Source organism: Balaenoptera musculus, chromosome 1, assembly GCF_009873245.2.
Source record: "Balaenoptera musculus isolate JJ_BM4_2016_0621 chromosome 1, mBalMus1.pri.v3, whole genome shotgun sequence".
NCBI lineage: Eukaryota > Metazoa > Chordata > Mammalia > Artiodactyla > Balaenopteridae > Balaenoptera > Balaenoptera musculus.
Genome location: NC_045785.1, coordinates 12,271,876 through 12,293,332, shown reverse-complemented (window position 1 = coordinate 12,293,332; position 21,457 = coordinate 12,271,876). Strand labels below are relative to the sequence as shown.

Genomic DNA, 21,457 nt, shown 5'->3' with positions numbered 1-21,457 from the left:
CCACTGCTCACCCCACCACCACCCAACAGTCCCACAGGACCCAGATCCTGCCCTGCTAGAGGCCTCCGGCTCCACCCGCACCCCTGCCTCAAACCTCGTTCATCCTTCAGAGTCCTGCTGGGCCATCACCAGGTTTTGGAAGAGAACCAGTGAACCTGGCTTCTTCCCTTGTAAAAGGGAAACAGTGACACCTGCCCTGCCTGGTGCACAGGTAGGTGTAAAGATGGAGTGAGACAGAAGGATGTGAAAGTGAGCACTCAGATGCTGAAGAGCTGCGTGCAGGGGAAGGTTTGCTGTGGAGCTGGGGGGCGGGGGGTGTCTGTGTGTAAATATGAGTGTGTGTGGCTGTTAGTGTGTGGATGTGCACGTGCAAGTGCCTACACGTGTGTGTTCGTGGGTAGGTATGTGAGAGATCAGAGGGGCCACTGTGGCCCCATCGGACGGCAGGTGCAGGGCTGAGGCAGCCCAGGCGGGCCCTCTCACCCGCCTGACCCCGTGGAGTGAAGCTTAACTCTCATCCGTCAGTGAGGCCACTGGCACACCATCCCCGCCCTCTGTATCCCCAGCCTGGGCCGCCGTCCCCCCGGTGAGAAGCTGATGGTCAAAAGTCGCTGTCCCTCACAGCTAAGGGACCTCAGGCAAGGCATCCGACCTCCGTGAGCCTGCTTCTTCCCCTGCAAAATGGATACAATGGAATTGTTGTTACTGCGCTCAGCCAGGTTGTGCCCCAAATGCCGGAATCTCACCGCCCTCTTCCCTGACCTTCAGCCCCTGTCGGCTAGTGGAGCGGGAGGCGGGAGGGCCAGAAGTTCCCCCTCTGGCTCCCCTTCCCCTCCCCCCCCCCACCCGCCGGGCTCCTGCTTACCCCGCCGCCACCCCGCGGCCGGGCTGCTGCAACAGGTCTGCAGGCGGCGGGCGCGCTGGGGGCGGAGCGGCCTCGCGGGCTCCGCGCTCGGGGCTCGGGGCTCGGGGCGAGCGCTCCCCGGGGCCGCCCCGCCCGCCGTGCTGCCCGCGTCTGGCAGGGGCGGGCGCGGCTCGCGAGGCGGCGGCGCGAGGCGAGCCGGGCGCTGCGGCGGCGGCGTTGGCGGGGACGACCCGGCGGGAGCGGCGGCTGAGCCGAGCGGAGCCCCGGCCCCTTCTCCGCTCGTCCGCGCTTCCGCTGCGCCAGCGCCGCGCGTGAGCCCCGAGCCCGAGGAGACATGAGCGCCCGGCGGCCCGGCGCACCCAAGGCGCAGCGGCCCGGCCCCGCGGCCCCGTGATGGGCTCCTGCGTGTCGCGAGGTGAGGGGGCCGCGGACCATAAGGGAAGGAGATCGGGCGCCCGGGGCCCCGCGCCGGGGACGCGCGCACGTCCCCTCGGCCTCTCCGAAGAACCTCGGTGGGGGTCGGGGGGGCGACCCGCCCTTCCCGGCCGGCCTCACCCCACCCCCGCCGAGCCCCAGGGGACACGGTGCCCCGAAGGGGACAGGGCGTGAGGGGGGAGCAGCGCGGAGAGGGAGCGTGGGGAGGTCACCGCATCCCCATCCCCGCTTGGAACCACACCCCACCAGGCGGCAGAAGCAGGGTCGCTTCCTCTCCAGCAGCCAGCCACACACCCCCTGCCGTGTGCCTCGGAAGGGACGGAGGCTTCTACTTGCTCCTGGCTTCTCTGGGGGCACTGCGGGGCACCATGAGAGCAAGCAGACCCTCCTTCCCACATCCTCCAAGACACAGGCCTTACTAGTTCAGTGTCCCCACTCTGTCCCCTTACCCCATGCCCCTGTCTTCAGAGTCCCTGAACCCCATTGGCAGCAAGGGGTTAATGGAGATGAACAGGTTATAAAGGAGGTTCCTCTTCCCCCACCCTCATCCCTAACTCCTCAGCCCCACCCCCATCCTCGGTCAGGGGACAGGAAGGGACAGAGACAGCTGATGTTCCCAGTAACCCCTGGGCCTTTGACTGGGCACTCTCCCGCTCTCCTTCTGTGCCTGAGCTCCATGGCTCTCCCCAAGGTGGTCCCCAGGGAGCTGGAGTGAGCTGCCCTGGGGGGAAGGTTTGGGGGTGGCAGGGACTTCTACACAGAGCAGGGGGGATGGGCAGATGGGTCTTTGGAACCCTCCCCACCATCAGTTTTCCGTCAGGCTGCTGAGCAACATTGTAGAAGAGGCTGGCTGGGTCATTCTCCCACCCTGGTAACTTCACCCCACAGTGGGACCAGTTGGGGGGTGGTGAGGTGAGGGGGTGACTGAGGCCTTGGCTCCAGCTCTGCAGGCTGAAGCCAAATCCACTGACCCCAACCATGGCCTTGGGGGGCTGCCACCTCACCCATCACCCCCAGTAGCTTACTCAGGTGTGGAGGGATGACCAGGCCTTGGGGAGGGGCTGGGCAGGCTCTGGAGGGGACCTTGTCCTGGGAGATGTTGGGGAAGGAGCGCAACCCCTCCCCCCATCCTCTGGCCTCTATGGGGCTCTGCCCACAAGTCCTTGTGGGACATTCAGGTAAGTGGCTCAGGATGTCTCAGGAGGGTGTCAGGGCTGGGATCATGGGTGGGGCTTAGGCTGTGTGAGGTTCATTCACTTATTTATTCATTAAGCTGATGTTGGCGTGACACCTACTGTGTGCGAGGCGCTATGTACACGCTGGGCACCCAGAGGCGGTGAGCCCAGCACAGCATGTGCTCTGAGGCCTACAGCCTGGCCAGAGGGGAAGGTAGTGTTAAGAGTGAAGAGTATTTAGTGTTCTTTAGAACCCACAGGCTCTCAGTGTGTCTCCAGAAACCTCGAAGGCTCTGGGCAGGCTCCAGGTGTTGGGGATCTGGTGTTTCCTTGTTGACTGTGTCCCTCCCCCATCACTTGGCCATCCTGTGCCAGGTGCTGGAGGCCCAGCCCCAGGTGGACTTGCCTGTGACCTGCAGACCAAGGTCAGGCTGCCAGGTGGTGCCAGGATTGGGGCTGGGGCCCAGGTCCTCTGGCTGCTACCCCGTACCTGGTGCTGGAACCCTCTGCCCTGCCTGTCTGAGGTCACACTGGCCTGAGGTGGGTCTTCTCCACCCTTCCTTCAGTGGCTTGGGCTCCTCGTTGTGTATTCTGACCTTGTCCCCATCCTGAGGGGTCGGCCTACTTCCAGTCTCAACATGCACGCAGGCGAGTTGGATGCTCGTAAAGAAGGTGTGAGACCACTTCAGCAGAGGACAACCATCGTCCCAGTACTCTGGGTTCTGGGTGGCCAAACCACTAAGTGGAGGCCACCCACCCCTCTAGTCATCACTAATGCTCCCAGAGTGCTTACGGCTTACCAAGTACCGGTGGGAACATTCAAGGCGCAACTAGCTAATTTGGGGTCTATACTATCACAGTCCCCATTTTTACAAACAGGGAAACTGAGCAGAGCCTGAGGCTGCATAGCTAAGAAAGAGCAGGGCTTCCCTGGTGGTCCAGTGGTTAAGAATCCGCCTTCCAAAGCAGGGGACACGGGTTCGATCCTTGGTCGGGGAACTAAGATCCCACATGCTGTGGGGCAACTAAGCCCTCGCGCCACAACTAGAGAGAAGCCCGTGTGCCTCAGTGAAAGATCCCGCATGCCACAACTAAGACCCGATGCAGCCAAAAATAAATACATAAATATTTTGAAAGAAAAAAGGAAGGGAGGGAGGGAGAGAGAGAGAGAGAGAGAAAGAAAGAAAGGAAAGAAAGAAAGAGCAGAAGTAGGACTTGAACCCAGTCACGCTGACTCTGGAGCCTGGGCCCTTGTCCTCTGCACCACACAGCCAGCCCTTGGACCCAGGGCCGGGCCATTCTACTCCTCTCCAGCTGCCAGCTGGAGCCCCCACGAGCCTCTGAGTCTCCACACCTGCACCAGTTGCTAACAACAGCCCTGTTACTCGAAGCACTTCCCTGTGTCAAGTGCTCAACCTGCAGCCAGGCCAGGAATTGCTGACCTCCTGCTGATGCCCATACCAAGTCCAGAGCCCGCACACAACTGGGGCCACCCCAGCCAAACCCCAGGTGCAAGCCACACCTGGGAGAGCCACCCCATCCCAGCACTGGGCAGCAGTTAGCTTCTGCGAGCCAGGCCTGGGAGGGTAAGAGTGCGGACTCTGGGAATTCCCTGGTGGCGCAGTGGTTAAGAATCCGCCTGCCAATGCAGGGGACACGGGTTCGAGCCCTGGTCTGGGAAGATCCCACATGTGACGGAGCAACTAAGCCCGTGCACCACAACTACTGAATCCTGCACACCTAGAGCCCAGGCACCGCAACGAAGAGTAGCCCCCGCTCGCCGCAACTAGAGAAAGCCCGCATGCAGCAACAAAGACCCAACGCAGCCAAAAGTAGATTAATTAATTAAGAAAAAAAAGAGTGCGGACTCTGGAGCCGGCCAGCCTGGGTTCGCATCCCTGTTCCGCCATTCACTGGCTTTGTGACCTCAGCAAGTTACTTAACCTTGTATATGTATCTCAGTGTTCTCGTCTGTAAAATGGGAATAATACCGGTATTGACATCTTAGGGTTACTGGGAGGGGATTAAATGACTTAGTTCACGTAAAGCACTCAGACCAGTACCTGGCATGTAGTAAATACTGTAAGTGTTAGCTGTCACTTTAATTTTTAATTTTTATTATTACCCTTCTGTGTAGACAGCTAATCCAGACCCTCTTGGCTGGGAAAGGGCAAGCTACAGAGGCTTTGAGCACCGTCCTGCCTCATGGGAAAAGAAACAAGCATTTGAGGTGCTGAGAACATGGGGGAAAGTGATTGGGACCAGATTAAGACAACAAACGCTGTTTCTAGAGGCTATTTTGTGTTCATTATCTATTTTTAAGCTACCATTTGTTGGGTGCTTATCCTGAGCTGCCTGAGGCATCACTCGCCTGACCTCGTTAGTCCTCATTCAACCCTGGAGGGGTGATGTAAGGCTCAGAGATGGGAAGGGTCTTACCTGAGGTCACACAGCCAGAACACAGAGAGGCAGGATTTGAATCCAGGACTGTGTGATCCCAGAGCCTGAGCACGGAACACCTGCCCTTTGCTTTCTCATGTCCCCACATGGAGGGAGGTACCGAGCGTGTGGCCAATGCTCAAGAAATTCAGCCCTCTGGAATAACTCCAGTGTTAGCATTCGGTTTGGGATTTGCTACCACCATTGGTGACAATCTGTACAGAGCAATCTCTGTCTATCCGCCTCTGTCCAGCTCCGGGTCTCTCAGTGCCCATCCCATGCCCCTGGCTTCAGAACCTCTCTGCCTGCCCCTTTCCGCCCCAGCCCAATCCTCCAGACCAACCCATCAGCCTCTTGCCCCCCACCCTGGGGTCTAGCGCACCGGGCACTGGCGGGTGGTGAGAGCAGAAGTTGGAGACGGAGGAGTTCCTTCTGGAAGGCCAAGCATCTGATTATGTCTGGGAGAAGGCACAAGCTCTAAAGGAGCCGACCAGAACCACCCCCAGTACTCAGGCCCACTGACTGTGACCCCTCCATTCCCAGCCTCCCAAGGCCCGTCTCGCCTTGGCCCTAGCAGAGTCCGTGAGCAGAGTCCCCCTGGGCACGGTGGAGAGACTGAGGAAGGGGTAGGTGGGGCCTTGCCCCCCCTTTTTAAAAAAATTTTTATTGGAGTATAGTTGCTTTACACTGTTGTGTTAGTTTCTGCTGTACAGCAAAGTGAATCAGGTACACGTATACATATATCCCCTCTTCTTGGATTTCCTTCCCATTTAGGTCACCACAGAGCATTGAGTAGAGTTCCCTGTCTATACCGTAGGTTCTCATTAGTCATCTATTTTATACATAGCATCAATAGTGTATATATGTCAATCCCAATCTCCCAATTCATCCCTCGCCCCCACCGGCCTTGCCGTTTAGAAGCTCACAGTCTGAGGAGGGAGACACAGCCTTGCCCTTGGAGTTGTCTAGTGGGGGAGGTAGGACACACAGGTGGAAAAACAGCCTGACGACCCTCTCAGGAGATCAGTGCTGGTCAGTGGTTGGAGCACAAGCTTTGGCGTTTCAGACTGGCCTAGGTTTGAACCTCATTTCTGCCACTTACTAGTGGGTGACCTTGCAGAGGTGACTTAACCTCTCTGAGCCTCAGTTTCCCCATATGTAAAATGGGCATAACAGTACCTACTTTGCTGGGTTGTTGTTAAGATTGAATCAGAGATAATGGATTGAAAGGCCTAGGATAGTACCTGACACATAGTATGTGTTCCATAAACAGTGCAAGCAAATCACTGTATGCCAGACTTTGCTCATTAGGGCTGCTGGTAAGGTAATAGCCTAATACATCTGAGGACAATCTAGGCAGGCTGCCTGGAGGAGGTGAGGCTAGATCAGGGTGTTCAAAGAAGTTGGGCCACAGGATGGCAGAGGAAGTAAAAAGGAGCTAGGATGTGTGGAAAGTCCTGAAGAGGACATGGAAAGGGACCCCTTTGGGCAGCTCTGAGTTGTACCAACTCACTTATGGAGCTACTGCCGTGGACCTGGTGACCTGTAAATCAGTGTCGTGGGGGGCGGGGGGCACTTTGTCTCCTAAAGGCCAGGCCACTGCCAAGTTCAGAGGGACGGACTGCGGCCGTGGCAGTGACTCAGGAGGACTCACCCTTGGTGACCTCCCTCTGCAGAGTCCCCCAGGGCAAGCTCCAGCCCTGGGGAAGGACCAGAGGAGCACTGCCTGAGATCTGTCCCAGGGTCCAGAAAGAGGATGTGAGGTCTGGGAGGAGAGGGGGACAGAGCCGCTGTCGTTTATGGAGTGCTTGCTGTGGTAGGTGCTTCATCCTCACGGCCACCCACCAGTATGCTCATTTCACAGATGAGAACCCTGAGGCTCCCAGGGGCCGCGTCACAGGCCCACAGCCCTGGGGCTGACAGTGAAAAGGCGGGATTTAAACCCAGGACAGGGACTGTGCAAGGAAGGCCTTGCCCGCTGTGCTCTCTTCGGTGCAAGGCAGGAACCTGGCATGTCACAGCTGAGTGGCACACGCCTAGGGCGCGGATGGCTGGAGGACTGCATCGTGCACTCGGCCGCAGGGGTCCCAAGAAGCTTAGGGGGGAGGCCCGTGACTGTCCAGGGAGGGTCATCACGAGGGGCCATCACAAGGGGCTTCGGCTGCTGCTCCGTTTACTGTGTGCTTTCAAGAGGAGGTCTACCCTCTCTGGGCTGCTGAGAAGGAGCAGGGTTAAGCCTGGAACCACTGTGTCCTCCTGGGGTGTGGAGCCCTGGGAGACACTTTGGGGGAGGTGGCAGCCACGATGACAAATGGGCTGGGACATAGGCACCAAGGAACAGCTCAAGGGGCTGGACGACTGGGAAGGAGGTGAGAAGAATCTGGGTGGTAATGTTGCAGACGCACCCAGGGAACGAGCAGAGAAAACCAGTGTGGGAGCGTTGCAGCCAGAGGGGTTTAGGTGAAACATCAGGAGGAGCTGCTTGGGCGGCTGGACTCTAGCAGATTGAGGAGCTGGCATGGGAAGGCAGGAAGCATCCTTGGTACGAAGCTCCGGCTGAAGGCAGAGGGATGGAGGGGACATCTAGATGACACCCCTCTCCTTGAAGGATCAGGGTGGCCCCGTCCAGGCTGCCGTGGCAACCAGAGGCCCGTCACTTCTGTGGCCAGGGCAGGTGGGGGAGGGGGGGCGGTCTGAGAAGGAGCCTCAGACCTTGAGTTTGGGAGAGTAGGGTGTGGACTGGGAAAGGGGGTGGTATCCCCACAGCTCCCTTGGGAGAGGAAGGTGCCCACAGGAGCAGAGGCTAGGGGTCTCCTCAGGCTATCCCCCAGCCCCCGCCCCACATGAAATGCTGTGTTTTTCCAGTTGCCGGTGGTGACGTGGCTGCCGGTCCCAGCTGGGCGAAAAGCAGCCTATGATTTCACCCTGGGCTGGTTCATTACCTGACGTCTCCATAGCAACCAGCCTGTGACATCACGGGGCCAAAGTCCTCAGGGGAGAAGGCAGCTTTGGCAGAGGCGCCTGCACCCCAACTGAGGTGGGGGGCAGGAAAGCTGGGGAGGGGGCTGGGAGCCAGGAACCCACGTCCGCCACCGCGTCGAACGATAACTTTGTTCAAGTCACGTCCCTCCAGGCCTTCGACATCACCTGCCAGCTCCCCTTGCTCCCTGGCCTGTGGTTGCAGAGTTGTAAAACAGCTTCGGGCGACGGGCAGGGGCCTGGGGATATTCCCTCACCCTTCAGAGTTCCCAGGGGTAGTTTGTAGCCCGCGTCACCCTGTCTGCACCTTGGAGGCCCCAGCTTGTGCATGCTGGCACCTTAAGGGTGTGACTTTCAAACTTTTTTGACTGGACCCATAAGAATAAATTATTTTGCTTCGTAATCCAGTACACACACACGTGCACACATGTGTGTCTGTGCAATTGAAACAGAGGCTTCGTGAAATAAGACTTAGCCTGTCTCTGCAGTGGGTTCTGATATTTTCTATTCTACTCAATTCTACTTCATTCTTTTAAAATGTGACCTAGTAAATTGCTTGCTTGACCCACTAAAGGATGCGCCCCTGGTTTGAACACCACCTTTGAGGGACCTGGAACGTTGCCTTTGTACACATGGAAACTCTGATGCCCAGAGAGGGGCAGGACTCTGTCAGGGTCACACAGCCAGGACTGGGCATGAAGAGCAAGATGTATTGCACACTGTGGGGTGCACGGCTTAGCCCCCATGATCCCACGCTGCCCTCGCTGCTCTTAGCGCCCGGGTCACTGAGCTGTGGATTCAGGGGGTGGGGGCTTAACCTGGCTCCACTTCCCTTTTCTCCGGTCCCCGCTCCAGACAGTCTCACTTGAACCTCCCTGACCTGCCCGCCCGTAACAGCCTTCGGGCAGATTCCAGAACTCTCTAGCCTCTTCTGGACACTAACTGGACACCCAGTTTGGATGACAACTTTCATCTCGCATCCCATCTGACCCTCTCCTTCTCCCCTTCGGCCATGGCTGGCTGCTCTTTACTCTGCTGGCCTCCCTCTCCTCTCTGTGCCCCTTTCTTCTCTGACATGGTGGGGTCTGGCATGAGGAACTTGAGAAAAAATGGCCAAGACATTTGTATTTATCTGGAGCTCTAGTGGTCTCCCTTGGCTACCACTGGCTCAGTGATGAAGCCTCTGTGTTGTAGGCATGCAAATATTCATTCCTTCGTTCTTACAACAAATGTTTAATGAGCACCTACTATGTGCCAGGCCCTGGGCAGGTGCTGGGACTAACGTAGCAAATAACACAAGGTCCCAGCCCTCACAGAGCTCATGTTCCAGTGAGAAACCATGAACAAGGAAACAGGCACACACATTGTGGAGTGATGGGTGTAAAACAGGGTGAGGGGATAGAAAGAGCCGGGTGTCATATTAAATAAGATGGTTGGGGAGGCCTCGCTGAGGTTGTAACATTTGAGCAGAGACCTGAACGGAGGGAGGGAGTGAACCTGTAGGTGGCAGGAGAGTCCCAGATGGAGAAAAGGAACGAACGGCCAGTGCAAAGGCCCTGAGGCAGGAGTGTGTTGGAGTGAGAGAGGAGGAGAGGAGGGACATGAGGTGGGAGGGGGGCCAGGGTCTCTCGGGTTAGCACGTGTGAATTCTCCGGGGAGCCATGGCGGGCGGCAGGGAGGGGCTCCCCACTATAGAGCCCATGTCGTGGGAGATCTGACCTGGTTTGACCTGTTCCATTCCGTGCCCAATCCCCTTTTCCCACTAAAGTGATCCACCCTGCAGCCTCTTGGGGCTGGGGTCCTCTTGCCTGCAAGCAGCCCTCTTAGGCGACTGCTCAAAAATGGAGCAAAAATGGAACCTTGGGTGGAACAAGGCTCAAACCTGGCCCCTTCCTCAGTGTCTACTTGACCCTTGACAACACAATGTTCCCCTTTGCAGGCTTCCCAAATTTCTGCAGGTGAGTCTCTGGGAGCCCCTCATTTAGCCCGTGGGGAGAAATAGGTAGAGTCAGAAGGGGGTTGACAGCTGGGGTAGCAGAGCCGGTTTCAGCCACTTTGAAGAGAGCGTCTGCTCCCCCCATCCCGCCTCCACCCCCTGACAGCGGCTTTCTTCAAAAGCGGGGCCCTCAAAGCGTCTTGGTTCTCAGCTTGGATCCTGGTAGACAATTCTTGAGGAACAGGAGCAGTCTCCCTCAGCTGCCCATTTTACAGATGTGGAAATAGAGGCTTGGAGAGGCGAAGTCACTTGTTCAAGGTCCCACAGTAATAAAGGGCAGACCCAGGATTTGAACTGGGCAATCTGGAACCAAAGCTTCACCCAGCTGTCTTAGGAGCAGTTCCTCAGGGGCAGACCCTGAAACGGGGATGTGGGTACAGCTGGAATGTGAAGGAAATCTTATGGAGGAAACCAGTACAGGAGTGGAGAGAGTGAGGCAGAGGAGATACAGCCAGGAAAGGGTGTCTGTTGTCCTGCGGGGGGTGGTTTCTGCCTAATCCCACAGGGAACTCTGGGATGAAAGTGAAGCTCGGCGTTTTCCCACCCAAAACAGAGGAGCTGGGGTCCTGCCCCTCCAGTCACGGGCTAAGGGCCGCTCCGGTGGGAGCAGCGTCACATCTCAGTTTGAGCCCAGTTGCCCGCGGGCAGCCCGCCTAGAAGGAGCCTCAGGTGCTGCCTGTTGGAAGCAAAGTACGTGGGGAGGGGCCTGTGGGTGCACAAAAACAGGAGAAACAGATCCACTGGGATCTGGGGGATTGGGTGCAGCAGCCACACCATCCCCTGCCACCCGGTTCTTCCCTCCCTGTTAACCTCCAAAGTCCCCGAGTCTCCAGTTCAGCCCACTCTCCTCCATCCACCAGTGGCGCCCCCAGCCCCACCTCTGGGGTTGCCTGACGTCTCTCATCTCCAGCCTCAGACCCTCCCTGGCCTCAGCTTCCTCCAGGAAGCCCTGTCGGCTTCCATGCCATCAGCTGCTCCGCCTCTGCCCGCGCTGGCCCAAGCCAGAAAGGGGAGGTGGGAGCCAGCGCCCAGGGCTGGATAGGCTGCAGGCTGGGGCCAGTGTCCTGCAGAGGGCCCCCCTCCCTGTGGCAGCCCAGACGCTGCTGCTCCTTGCAGACTCCTTCCAGACCCCATGGCTTCGTGCAAGCCCTGCCCACCCCGCGCTGTCCCCACCGTCTTCCCCCACCACCATCCCCACGCCCGCCTAGACCGCCTACCTCCTGGCCAGCTCCCTGCCATCAGCTCTCCTGCGCAAACCCCCAATCCCCACCCCGAACTCATCAAAACTCTTTTTGTGCTTTGGAAGAGGGTGAACCTTGGCGTCAGACCCACAGGACTCAGGTCCTGACTGCCGGCGACTGGCTGTGTGCCTGGGGCTAGTGGCTTCCCCATCTGTGCCTCCAGTTTCCTCACCTGCCAGGTTGAGCCACAGATTCCTTCCCCTCTAGGTCAAGGTGAGGACTCTGCCGTCACACTGAAAGGAGAATGTAGGAAGCAGAGCAGTCCTCTGGCGCTGCTGTTGCCCTGGCTCAGCCTTGTGTTTGAATGAGGGGCTCTGCGGGGGAGGTGTTCCTGCATCAAACTGTGAGCTCCCCGAGGGCAGGGATGGAGTTAATCCTACCTCGTCCCCACGTGCTTGCACAGTGTAGACGTCCAGTAGATGGATGCTGAGAGAGTGAAGGAATGAATGGCTGCAGGGATGGATGGATGGATGGATGGATGGATGGATGAATGCATGAATGAATGAACGAACGATCATCCCCCAGATCTTCACATAACTGGGCTTTTCCTGATACTCAGGCCTCAGCTCTGAGAAGCCCTCTCCAGCCCCTCCTACTTACGCTGTCATTTTTTTCTTCATAGCTATTACTGTTTCCTAATGGGTCTTACTCATTTGTGAGTTTTCAGTTAATAGTCTCTCTCCCTCACTAGAACATCAGCTCCAAGAGGGCAGAAACCATCTCTGTCTTCATCACCATTGTGTCCCCAGTACTCAGAACAGCGTGAAGCGTGTAGTAGGTGCTCAGCTAATACTTTTCAGTGAATAGAAGAGTAACTAAATGCATTAATCAAATGAATGATAAGGGTGTTCTCCGTCATCCTGGGGGACGGTGGAGGAGTCCTCTTCAATTTGGCCCAAGGATTCAGTCCAGCAATTCCGGTTGCGCAGGTCAAGGTGTTCATTCCCTCAGCAACGACTGTGAACCTACAGTGTGGTAGGCCCTGGGGATGCATCAGGGGCAGGCCGATCCCTGACCACCCCCCCCCCAACATAAATAATTTTACCAGACATCCTGTGCTAAATGCTGTAATAAAGGTGGAAATCATCCCCGCAGATGTTTACAGAGCACCTACTAAGTGCAGGCGGGGTTCTACGCTCTGGACACAGAGCACTGAGCAGGGCTGCCATGGTCTCCATGCTCATGGTGCTCACATTTGTTGTGGGGAGAGGGGTTGGACTCTTAAATAAACATAAATATCAGAGGGTGATGACCGTGAGGGGAGTGACTGGTGGCCGGCGTGGGGAGAGGGAGGGCCACATTGAACAGCGTGGCCAGGGAAGGTCTCTCTTGAGCTGAGTCCTGGATGATGAGGTTCGGGAAGATCTGGGGAAAGAGTGTTCCAGGTGCAGGGGAGGGGACAGCAAGGACAAAGAACAAGCTTGGCCATTTGAGGAGCAGCAAGGAGGCCAGAGTGGCTGAAACAGTGAGCGAGGGGGCGGGCAGAGGACTGAGGCCAGGAGTGGGCGAGCTGACCTGTAGGGCCCTGAAGGCCGAGGTGAGGGGCTGGCTCTTCTCCTAAAGTGCGATGGAAGGAAGCCAGGACACGTGAAGACAGTCTGACCTGGAATGCGATGTCCCTGTGCTGCTGGGTGGAGAGTGGATGGCAGGGCCAGGAGGGGAAGCAGGTGACTGTTGGTGAGAGAAGGTGATGGGTCCCACCAGCGGAACAGCGGTGGGTATAGAGAGGGATAAATCTGGAATGGAGCTCTGAGAGAGAGCCAGTGGGACTTGCTGGTTGATTGGATGGGGTTGGTGGGGAGAGGTGGGGAAAGCAGGACTCCGAGAAAGCTCCTGGATTTTTTGTTGGTACAGCTGGGCGGACCATTGCATCATTTTCTAAAATTGGGGAAGTAAAGGAAGATGGACTCAGGTTTGCAAGTTCCGTTTTGCCCGGGGTTTGCTTGAGATGCCTATTGGGCATCCATGTAGGGAGGTGGAAACTCATTCAAGAGCTCAAGCAAAGAGTCGGGGCTGGAGGTGTAAATGTGGGTGTCAGCCACATACGGGTGAGATCTCTTGGGAGAGAGAGAAGGGAGGCAAGGGGCCCGGGATGGAGCGGTGGGGCAGGCTCAGGGGATGAGCAGTGAAGGAAGATGAAGAAGAGCGCCATGGAGGTGGGAGGGAAGCCAGGAGAAGGGTGTGGCTGGAGAGGGAGGGAGGGATGGGCGACACCCTTGTGCCTCCTGGGTGGCCACCGAAGATGGGGCTGAAGAAGTCACCGCTGAGCTTGGCCCCGTGCAGGTTTCTGGCCACTTGCCAAGGGCTGTCTCATGAAAGGCTGGTTAGAACAGGCGGAGGAGAAAATGGGAGAAGATGGGAAGTAGAGGTTGGACAGAAGTCTGGCCACGAAGGGGGCAGAGGAGTGAGCAAGGACTAGAGGGAAGCAGGGGCCGGGAGAAGGTCTTTAAAGGGGGGAAGAGGGGGGACTGGGGGCTGACCCAGAGGTGAGGGGATTTCATGAGGCAGGAGAGAGGAGAGGGGATGCTGGCAAGAGTCCCTGAGCCTAGAGGCATTGCAGCCCCTGCCACGCTGATGGGCTGACTTGGTGGGGAGGGAACACAGGCAACACGAGAAAGAGCGCAGAAGCCCGCCCTGGAGGGAGGGCAGAGACGGATCCCAGACCCCGGGTGGAGGGACTGGTCTTGGACCGAGCGGGGACAGCTATTCCTTTGTCACAAGAGGGAAAGCAGACGATGTGGCATGCCGCAGGGCAATGATTTGAGGTGGAGAGAGTGGGGTGATGCCTTCTGAAGGCTCCTGGGTTGCATTGAGGGCTGGAGAGAAGCCAGCAGCAAGGTGCGGGGAGCAGCAGGGGTGTCATTGTTGGGAGTTCAAGAAGGAAAGAGGATGAGGTAGTCAACCTCGAAGGACGCAAACCAGCAGGAATCAGAGAAACGTAGAAGGATCCTTGGGTAGCGTCCTGTGTGAGGCCGGCGGGCACCGATTTAACATGACGCCCGTGACTTTCCCCAGCGACGTGCAGCTCGAAGGGTCCGGGCACGAAGCAGGCAGAGGGTTAGACTAAACAGGGTTAAGAGAGTCAAGGGTATCTGCAAAGGAGAGCTCGTAGGATACGGCAGGAAGTCTTAGCTGGGCCAGGAGGGAAGTGAGGACATGAGGAGTTAGAGGAAGGTAGAATAAATGGATTGGAGGTCTCTGTGACGTCAAAAAATTGCTGGAGTGTGGGTACTAGAATTAGTGCAAATGGAGTAACAAGCAGATGGGCAAGTAAACCCCACTGAGGGGATCTGGCTGGACTCCTCACCTGCTGTGAGCTTGAACCTGTTTTCTACGAAATGATGTAATAATAAAGTAACGCCCATCTCTCAGGAGTGGCTTGAACAAGCTTCGTGAGCAAGAGAGCTCTGGGCTTTTCTAAGTTCCTTCTGTCTTTCTTTTTTCCAGATTTGCTCACAAGTACCCACAAGGACTGCCCCATGCCCCAGGGCACGGCCCCCCTGAACCCAGACTTGCCCTCCAGCCGCCCACCCATCGTGGCTCCAGACCATGTCACTGGCAAGGTAACTGGTCACGCTTCATCCCCACCTTCACCCCCACGTATGCCCTGGTTCCTGGACTGTGCCCTACAGCTCCCCACGGGGAGCAGAAACCATTTCAGCCTCCTCTGTCCCTGCCGAACTTGGCTGCTTCCTGTGGGATCAGGACCCCTCAGGGTTGGTATTCAGCTGGATGAAGGTCTGAATTGCGCTGGGCATCCAGGGACTGAACCAGACCTATTTAGAAAAGAGAGTCCCACGCTGAAGGGCTTCCCACCCAAATTAACTCAGCCTTGCAGATTAGATGTTCTGTTACCAGCCCATGGACTCCTTAGCAGCCTGCACTGCCAGCTGGAGCGTAAAGGAATGGAATTCTCAGTCCAGATAGATCAGGACGATCTTGCTAGGGCCTCAAATCCTGTGCATAATTTCCATCTTTGCCCCAGAGGTTGTGGCTTGAACCTACCAGTTGATATAATTTTTTTTTTTTTTTTGAGCACATACCACATGCTAAGCGTCGTGCTAGGCACTTTGCCTACGTTATGTCATTTACGCTTCAGCACAACCTGTGAGATGAGTGGCATTGTTACCATTTTACAGAGGACGAAGCTGATGTTCTGGGATGTTAAGTCACTAGTCCAAGGATACCCAGGTAGAAATGGCAGAGTCAAAGGCCAGCCCAGGTCTGATCTATCCCCTAACCCACTGCCTCTCCTGGCAGAGCCATCATTGCACCCCCCGCTCCTCTCTCTGCATGCCAGGGGACACCAGGGCATGACCCATGAATAGGCAGACCCCGACCTCAGGGACGACCAGAAGGCTGACCCACACCACCAGCCAGGGCTCCAGGATTCGCGCCATCTGCTGGCACAGTGGGCCAGACCCTGCCTGTTCCTCTTTCTCCTCTTGTTTTAGGACAAACAGATGGATTTCTGTTGGGATCCTTGGCAGGTCAGTGCACTTGCCCATCCCCCAGTCTAGCCAGCCTCAGCTGACACCATTGCCCCCCCCCCCCGCCTCTGCTGGGCCCAGCCTGGACACACAGGGCTGCCAGCCCTGGGGGAGGGGGGCCTGATGGAAACAGGGCTGGGGATGGTACTGTGGGGGGTGGCAAGATGGCCAGAGGATGTGGGGAGGGTGTGTAATGGGGATGGGAGGGGTGGGGGGAAATCATCTTGCAGGTCTGCCCCACCCTGCTCACTACCCCCCCCACCCCGTTTCTCCAGAGGTGCTTCCAGACCACCAACGGCTACCTGTCCGACTCCAGATCCTGCTCCAGCAACTACAACGTGGCAGCCCTGGCCACCTCATCCCTTGTGGGTAAGCTCCAGCTGCCCTCTCCTGTCCTGGAAGTTTGCACAGCAACCCCCAGGCACTGGCGGTGGGAAGGTCAAAGCTGAATTGCAGCTGGAAGGACTGAGGCCCTGCTGGATTCAGCATTTTCTAAATGCCAGGCTCCGTGCTGGGCTCTGCAGGACTTAGGGCTCCTGCCCTCCCCCCACCCCGCCATGGGTTAAATTGTTGGGTTCTCCACAAGTTCTGAGGGGATGGCCCCAATTTTCCAGATGTCTGCCAGGTGTGGTCTCCCTGCTTCTCTGCAGCACATGAAACCTGCCCTTGTGCCAACTTGGGTCAGATTCCCTAGAAGCAGAGCCCGAGAGGGGAATTGTCGTGCTAGTGATTTCCTGAGAGGTTATTCTCCAAGGAAACCTGTAGGGAGCAAGGGCAGCAGGACAGGGCAGGGGAGGGAGATCAGCAGAGGTGTAGTTGCAGAACTCTTGTCTTTCTCAGCCTGATCCCATGGGGAGCACAGGAGCATGACTTGCACCACAGAATTCATGGCACTTTGAGGCAAGGTGGCTGGGTTTTTTTTTTTATAAATTTATTTATTTATTTGTTTGTTTGTTTGTTTTGGTTGCGTTGGGTCTTCATTGCTGTGCACGGGCTTTCTCTAGTTGCGTGAGTGGGGGCTACTCTTTTTTTTTTTTTTTTAAATCAGGTTGGGTGACATGGACTAAGAGGATTTTAAGGATTTTTTTTTTATATATAAATTTATTTATTTATTTTTGGCTGTGTTGGGTCTTCGTTTCTGTGCGAGGGCTTTCTCTAGCTGTGGCGAGCGGGGGCCACTCTTCATCGCTGTGCGCGGGCCTCTCACTGTCGCGGTCTCCCCCGATGCGGAGCACAGGCTCCAGACGCGCAGGCTCAGTAGTTGTGGCTCACGGGCCCAGTTGCTCCGCGGCATGTGGGATCCTCCCAGACCAGGGCTCGAACCCGCGTCCCCTGCATTGGCAGGCAGACTCTCAACCACTGCACCACCAGGGAAGCCCGGGGGCTACTCTTCTTTGTGGAGCACGGGCTCCAGGCGCACAGGCTTCAGTAGTTGCAGCATGCGGGCTCAGTAGTTGTGGCGCACGGGCTTAGTTGCTCCGCAGCATGTGGGATCTTCCTGGACCAGGGATCGAACCCGTGTCCCCTGCATTGGCAGGCGGATTCTTAACACTGCACCACCAGGGAAGCCCCAAGGTGGCTGGTTTTATATTACTCCTCCATCGGTCCATCACTGGCTGCCACCTTCCGAGCACCTCTGGGTGAGGCAGCTCCCATCAGCTAAGGGCAAGTCTCCCAAGAAAGGCACAGGTGTGAGCCGGCAGCAGCACCTGCAGCGGCAGGGGGTGGGCACGCCAGACCAGCATGGCATCTGCCCCACGTTGACCACAGCACCGGCTCTTCTCAGCCAGCCAGCCTCTGCTCGCAGCTTCGCTCCTTGATCCTCAGGCTCCCATTTCTTTACATCCCTCACAGCTCCCCAGAAGGCCCTTGCTGCCCCCGCACATTTGCCCCTGTCGTTTCCTCCACCTGAAACCCCTTCCCTCCACCTCACCTGCCCTTCGGGGGCCACTGAACCTCCGCCTCCAGAAACCTTCTCTGGTTGCCAGCACTCCCCAACCTGGGGGGGGGTCTCCCCCTTCTTTCCACCTCCATCTTTCCCATTTTCCCAGAGTTTTATGTCTCAGTTGCCTTCATGGATGCCTTTCTTTCTTAAATATTGCTGCTCCTCACGTCATGGCTTCTGGGACCAGTGACTCCCAGATCTGTGTTCTCAGCCTGGGTTAAAGGAGATGCCGAATCGTTCTTGACGACCTTCTATCTATCGTCTTCCACATCCGACCGGTCTACTCACAAGAACCCCTCCAGGCCCTCCTCCCCATCTGCCCAGCCCTGTCCTGTCTCTTGCTGGATCCCTTCAATGGCCCCTAATGTCCCGCTGTCTCCACCCTTGGCCCCCAATCCTCTAATGAGGATGTTCTTCCTAAACGACAGATCTGGCTTGTCACTCTCTTGCTCATTACCGTGCTGTGGCTCCCCATTGCTCTAAGGAGAACAGTGGCGCCCTCAGTCTGGCTCGCTTAGCCCCCAGTCTGGCCCCTGTTGGGCTTCCCAGCCTCTCCTGCTTCCCTACTCCTGGTGTTGCCCCATGTCTTGTCCCCAGTAGTCCTGGAACCACGCCAGATTCTTCTATGCCTTCATCCTCTTCTCATCTCTGGAATAGCCTCCAGTCTTGCCTCTGTTTATCCAACTCAAGCTGCCTTCAAAGCTGGACTCCAGTCTACCTCTTCCAGGAAGCCTTCCCTGCCTGCTACAGGTCTCACCCTCAGCAGAGCGGGCAGTGTCCTAGGCACAGGGGCTGCTCTCTCAGAACTTGTTAACTAGTGGATACAGGGAGGGTTGGGTGGATCTTGAATGGATCCTTGAGTGAATCTCCTTGAGCAGAAGGGTCTAAACTTGGTCACAAAGGGAATGAAGGGTGTGACAGGTCTGGAGAAGAAGCACCAGGTGGGCAGGAGCATTGATTGGGAGCAGGACACAGTGGGGGTGGGGCATGGGGCCTGCAGATGGGTGGGGAGCATCTACGTGAGAGGGCCTCAGGCTGTGGGAGGGCGTGGGGCAGGCGGGCCACGGGCACGAGGTATTGTCCTGGCGGGAGGAACTGGACAGGTACAGGCACTGTGGATGTGGGGCTTTGCGGACGCAGGGCACTGGGAGAGGACGCGGCACTGAATGGATGTGCGGTACAGGCCATTGGATTGCCCTGAGGACCTGGGAGGCCTGGGGTATTGGGGGGGGGCCTGAGCTGGGCCTTGGGTCAGAGCCATCACTCAGCTGCCCTCAATTGCCCCAGGAGTGGTGCAGAGCATCAAGGATCACATCACAAAGCCCACGGCCATGGCACGTGGTCGCGTGGCCCACCTCATCGAGTGGAAGGGCTGGAGTGCCCAGCGCTCAGGCTGGGAGCTGTCCGCAGCCGAGGACGAGCATTACTGCTGCCTCCCAGATGAGCTGCGTGAGGCCCGCTTTGCCGCAGGTCAGAGGGGGGAGGGGGAGCTTGGGGACGGGGACTGGCCGGGGCTGTAGTCCTTAGGGGACCCAGGGTCACCACCTGGGCATTGTCTGGGCAGGCAAGAATAATGCCATGGGTTGGACGGGGCATTGGTGGGCACAAGCTGATCAGCATGCCCGGGCATGGATGGGCAGCCCCAAGAGGCAGTGTCTGGTGCCAGCCTGACCTGGCACCGGATGCCCCCCACACCCTCTGCCTGTGCCCCTGCTGAGCCGGGTCCGTCCCCCACAGGGGTTGCCGAGCAGTTTGCCATCACGGAGGCCACACTGAGTGCCTGGTCCTCGCTGGACGACGAGGAGCTGCACCCAGAGAACAGCCCCCAGGACATCATCCAGCTACAGGGTACAGCCCGGCGGGCGCCAGGGCGGGCTGGGTGCAGCAGAGCTGGGGCTGCGTGCCTGCTCTGCCCTGTGACCTCAGACACAGCCCCTCTGTCCCTCAGCCTTAGTTTTTCTTCATCTGAAAAATGGGGCTGGTGATCCTTGCCCTGCCCATTGCCCAAGGAGCGCCCCGAGCATAAAGGAGAAAAAGATAGATGATAGACAGACAGGTAACAGGAATTAAGTGCTCACTGTGCCAAGTGCTTTACATGTGTTATTTCACTTTATTCTTATGACAGCTCTAGGAAGTAGATGCTGTTATCTCCATTTTACAAATGAGGGAAACCGAGGCATCCAGAAACTCACCTCAGATTACACAGCTACAGGCATCAGAGCCAGGATCTGAGCCTTAACACCAAGCACAGTCAACCACCTTTCTAGGACCCCAGGTTACTACCGAGGGCTTCAGGGAGCCTGGGTCCTGGGTGGCGCCCGCCTACCCACTATCTCATTTGCTCCTCCCTGTGATGGTGAGGGGCGGGAAGAGAGTGGAGGCCTGGGAGGAACGCTGGCTGCCCCACTTCTCCGAGCAAGCCTGCTCTTCACTATTCTGCTCCTGCCACCACCACCCTGTCACCCCCCCCAGGGAGAAACAGGCTCAGAGAGGTTCAGTGACATGACCAAGGTCACACAGCTTGGCAGTGACAGAGCCAGGTTTGGAGGCGGGTCTTCTGCCCCTCTCCCTGCCTCACACTCCCGGAGAGGGTGAGGAGCCGGGTCTTCTGAACTTCATTCCTCACCTCCCCCCCCCCCCCCCCCCGCCTGCTGCTTTTCCAGACCTGGAGAGCATCTACCTTCAGGACAGTCTTCTGAGTGTCCCCTCGCAGGATGACAGTCTTCTGGCCTTCTCCTCCCCCGATGGATGGCCCTCACCTGACGAGCCCCCCACCATAGCCTCTGGCCCGCAGCCCCCCAGCCCCGAACAGCAGCACCGGCAGCAGCTGCTGGGGGCCCCGGGGCCCGAGCGGGGGGCCCGCCTGCAGGGCTCCCTCCCGTCGGTGGACAGCGGCTCCCTCTCAGAGGAGGAGGACGAGGTGTTCTGTAACTGAGGCGGGCGCCGGAGCCTGCTCACACCGTGACCTGGCCCGGTGGGCAGCCCAGGTGCATCAGGACGCCAGGGTCTGGCTGGGCATCTCTTGACCCCTCAGGGCAGGCACAGGGTGGGTGCGGCAGGGCTGGGGGCCAGCATTCCTTGGGGACCATTCCGTGCCTCTGTGGACCTGCCCCCCGCGGCGGGAGCCGTAATCCCCTTCTCCCTCTTCACTTGGCTCAGGCAGGCACCTTCCCCTGCAGTTTCGGCCATCAGCGAGCTCAAGGACTCTCAGCAGACACCAGGCAGGCCGCCCGGAGGACCCAACAGCCAGCTTCCCAGGCAGACAACCAGGGAAGGGCCTGGGAGACCCGCCTCGACCCCAGGGCTCGGTTCCTCGCCCCTCCCCTCTGTGCTTCTGCCCCCCATCAGAGGCGGGGTAGCCTCTTGGGGTGCCTAACGTCTGCTCCTTAGTGCTCTTCATGAGGTTCTGTCTCTGGAGTGTCTGTCTGTCCCTCACTCTCTGGATCTGCTCCCTGGTGCCCTGCTCCCCCCTCCCATCTCCCTGAAGGCTCTCTGAAGACATTAAAGTGGTGGATTCACCCTGGAGGAACTTGGCCTGGTCTCTGCTGGGGACGGCATGTCCTCAGGCCCTGGTGGGGGGAGCTCTAGAAGGACTTTGGAGAGGGCCCCTACCCCCAAAATACACAGACAGCTGGTCAACCTGCTGCCAGCAGCCAGGAGGGTCCCCGTGGAGGATGCTTAGGGATGTGGGCTCTCCAAGGAACCACACGTGGGGACCCCGCTTTGTCAACCCTGGCTCAGCCAAGGAGGAGGCTGAGGCTGCTGGGGTGAGGGAAACTGGGCCACAGGGTCGTGCTTACACATGAGGACAAGTATCATAAGACCTGGTGGGAACCTGCTTTCATAACTCCCTGCCAAGAAGGGAGACGTGAGGAGGCGTGGGAAACCAGGG

At 57.8% G+C, this 21,457-nt stretch overlaps 1 protein-coding gene across 2 annotated transcripts; it reads left to right on the top strand.

The window, feature by feature from the left end:
* The first annotated feature begins 1,079 nt into the window (after nt 1–1,079).
* On the top strand, nt 1,080–21,090 carry FAM131C (family with sequence similarity 131 member C). Of its 2 annotated transcripts, XR_005020543.1 has the most exons (8): nt 1,080–1,280; nt 14,578–14,693; nt 15,585–15,620; nt 15,896–15,989; nt 18,853–19,035; nt 19,303–19,413; nt 20,229–20,552; nt 20,725–21,090. XR_005020543.1 is itself a non-coding variant. In XM_036857041.1 (7 exons), exons 1-7 carry the CDS (start codon nt 1,259–1,261, stop codon nt 20,498–20,500), a joined length of 834 nt encoding a protein of 277 aa, XP_036712936.1. In that variant the 5' UTR covers nt 1,080–1,258; the 3' UTR covers nt 20,501–21,090. The 2 variants fall into 2 exon arrangements, 1 of the variants encoding a protein (XP_036712936.1); XM_036857041.1 differs by having other exon boundaries at nt 20,229–21,090.
* The last annotated feature ends 367 nt before the right edge of the window (nt 21,091–21,457 follow it).

Coding starts and splice junctions, on each gene's coding strand:
- FAM131C (XM_036857041.1), top strand. CDS start 1,259: ATGGGCTCCTGCGTGTCGCGAG. Junction 1,281..14,577: donor GGGCTCCTGCGTGTCGCGAG/GTGAGGGGGCCG, acceptor TCTTTTTTCCAG/ATTTGCTCACAAGTACCCAC. Junction 15,990..18,852: donor GGCCACCTCATCCCTTGTGG/GTAAGCTCCAGC, acceptor CAATTGCCCCAG/GAGTGGTGCAGAGCATCAAG.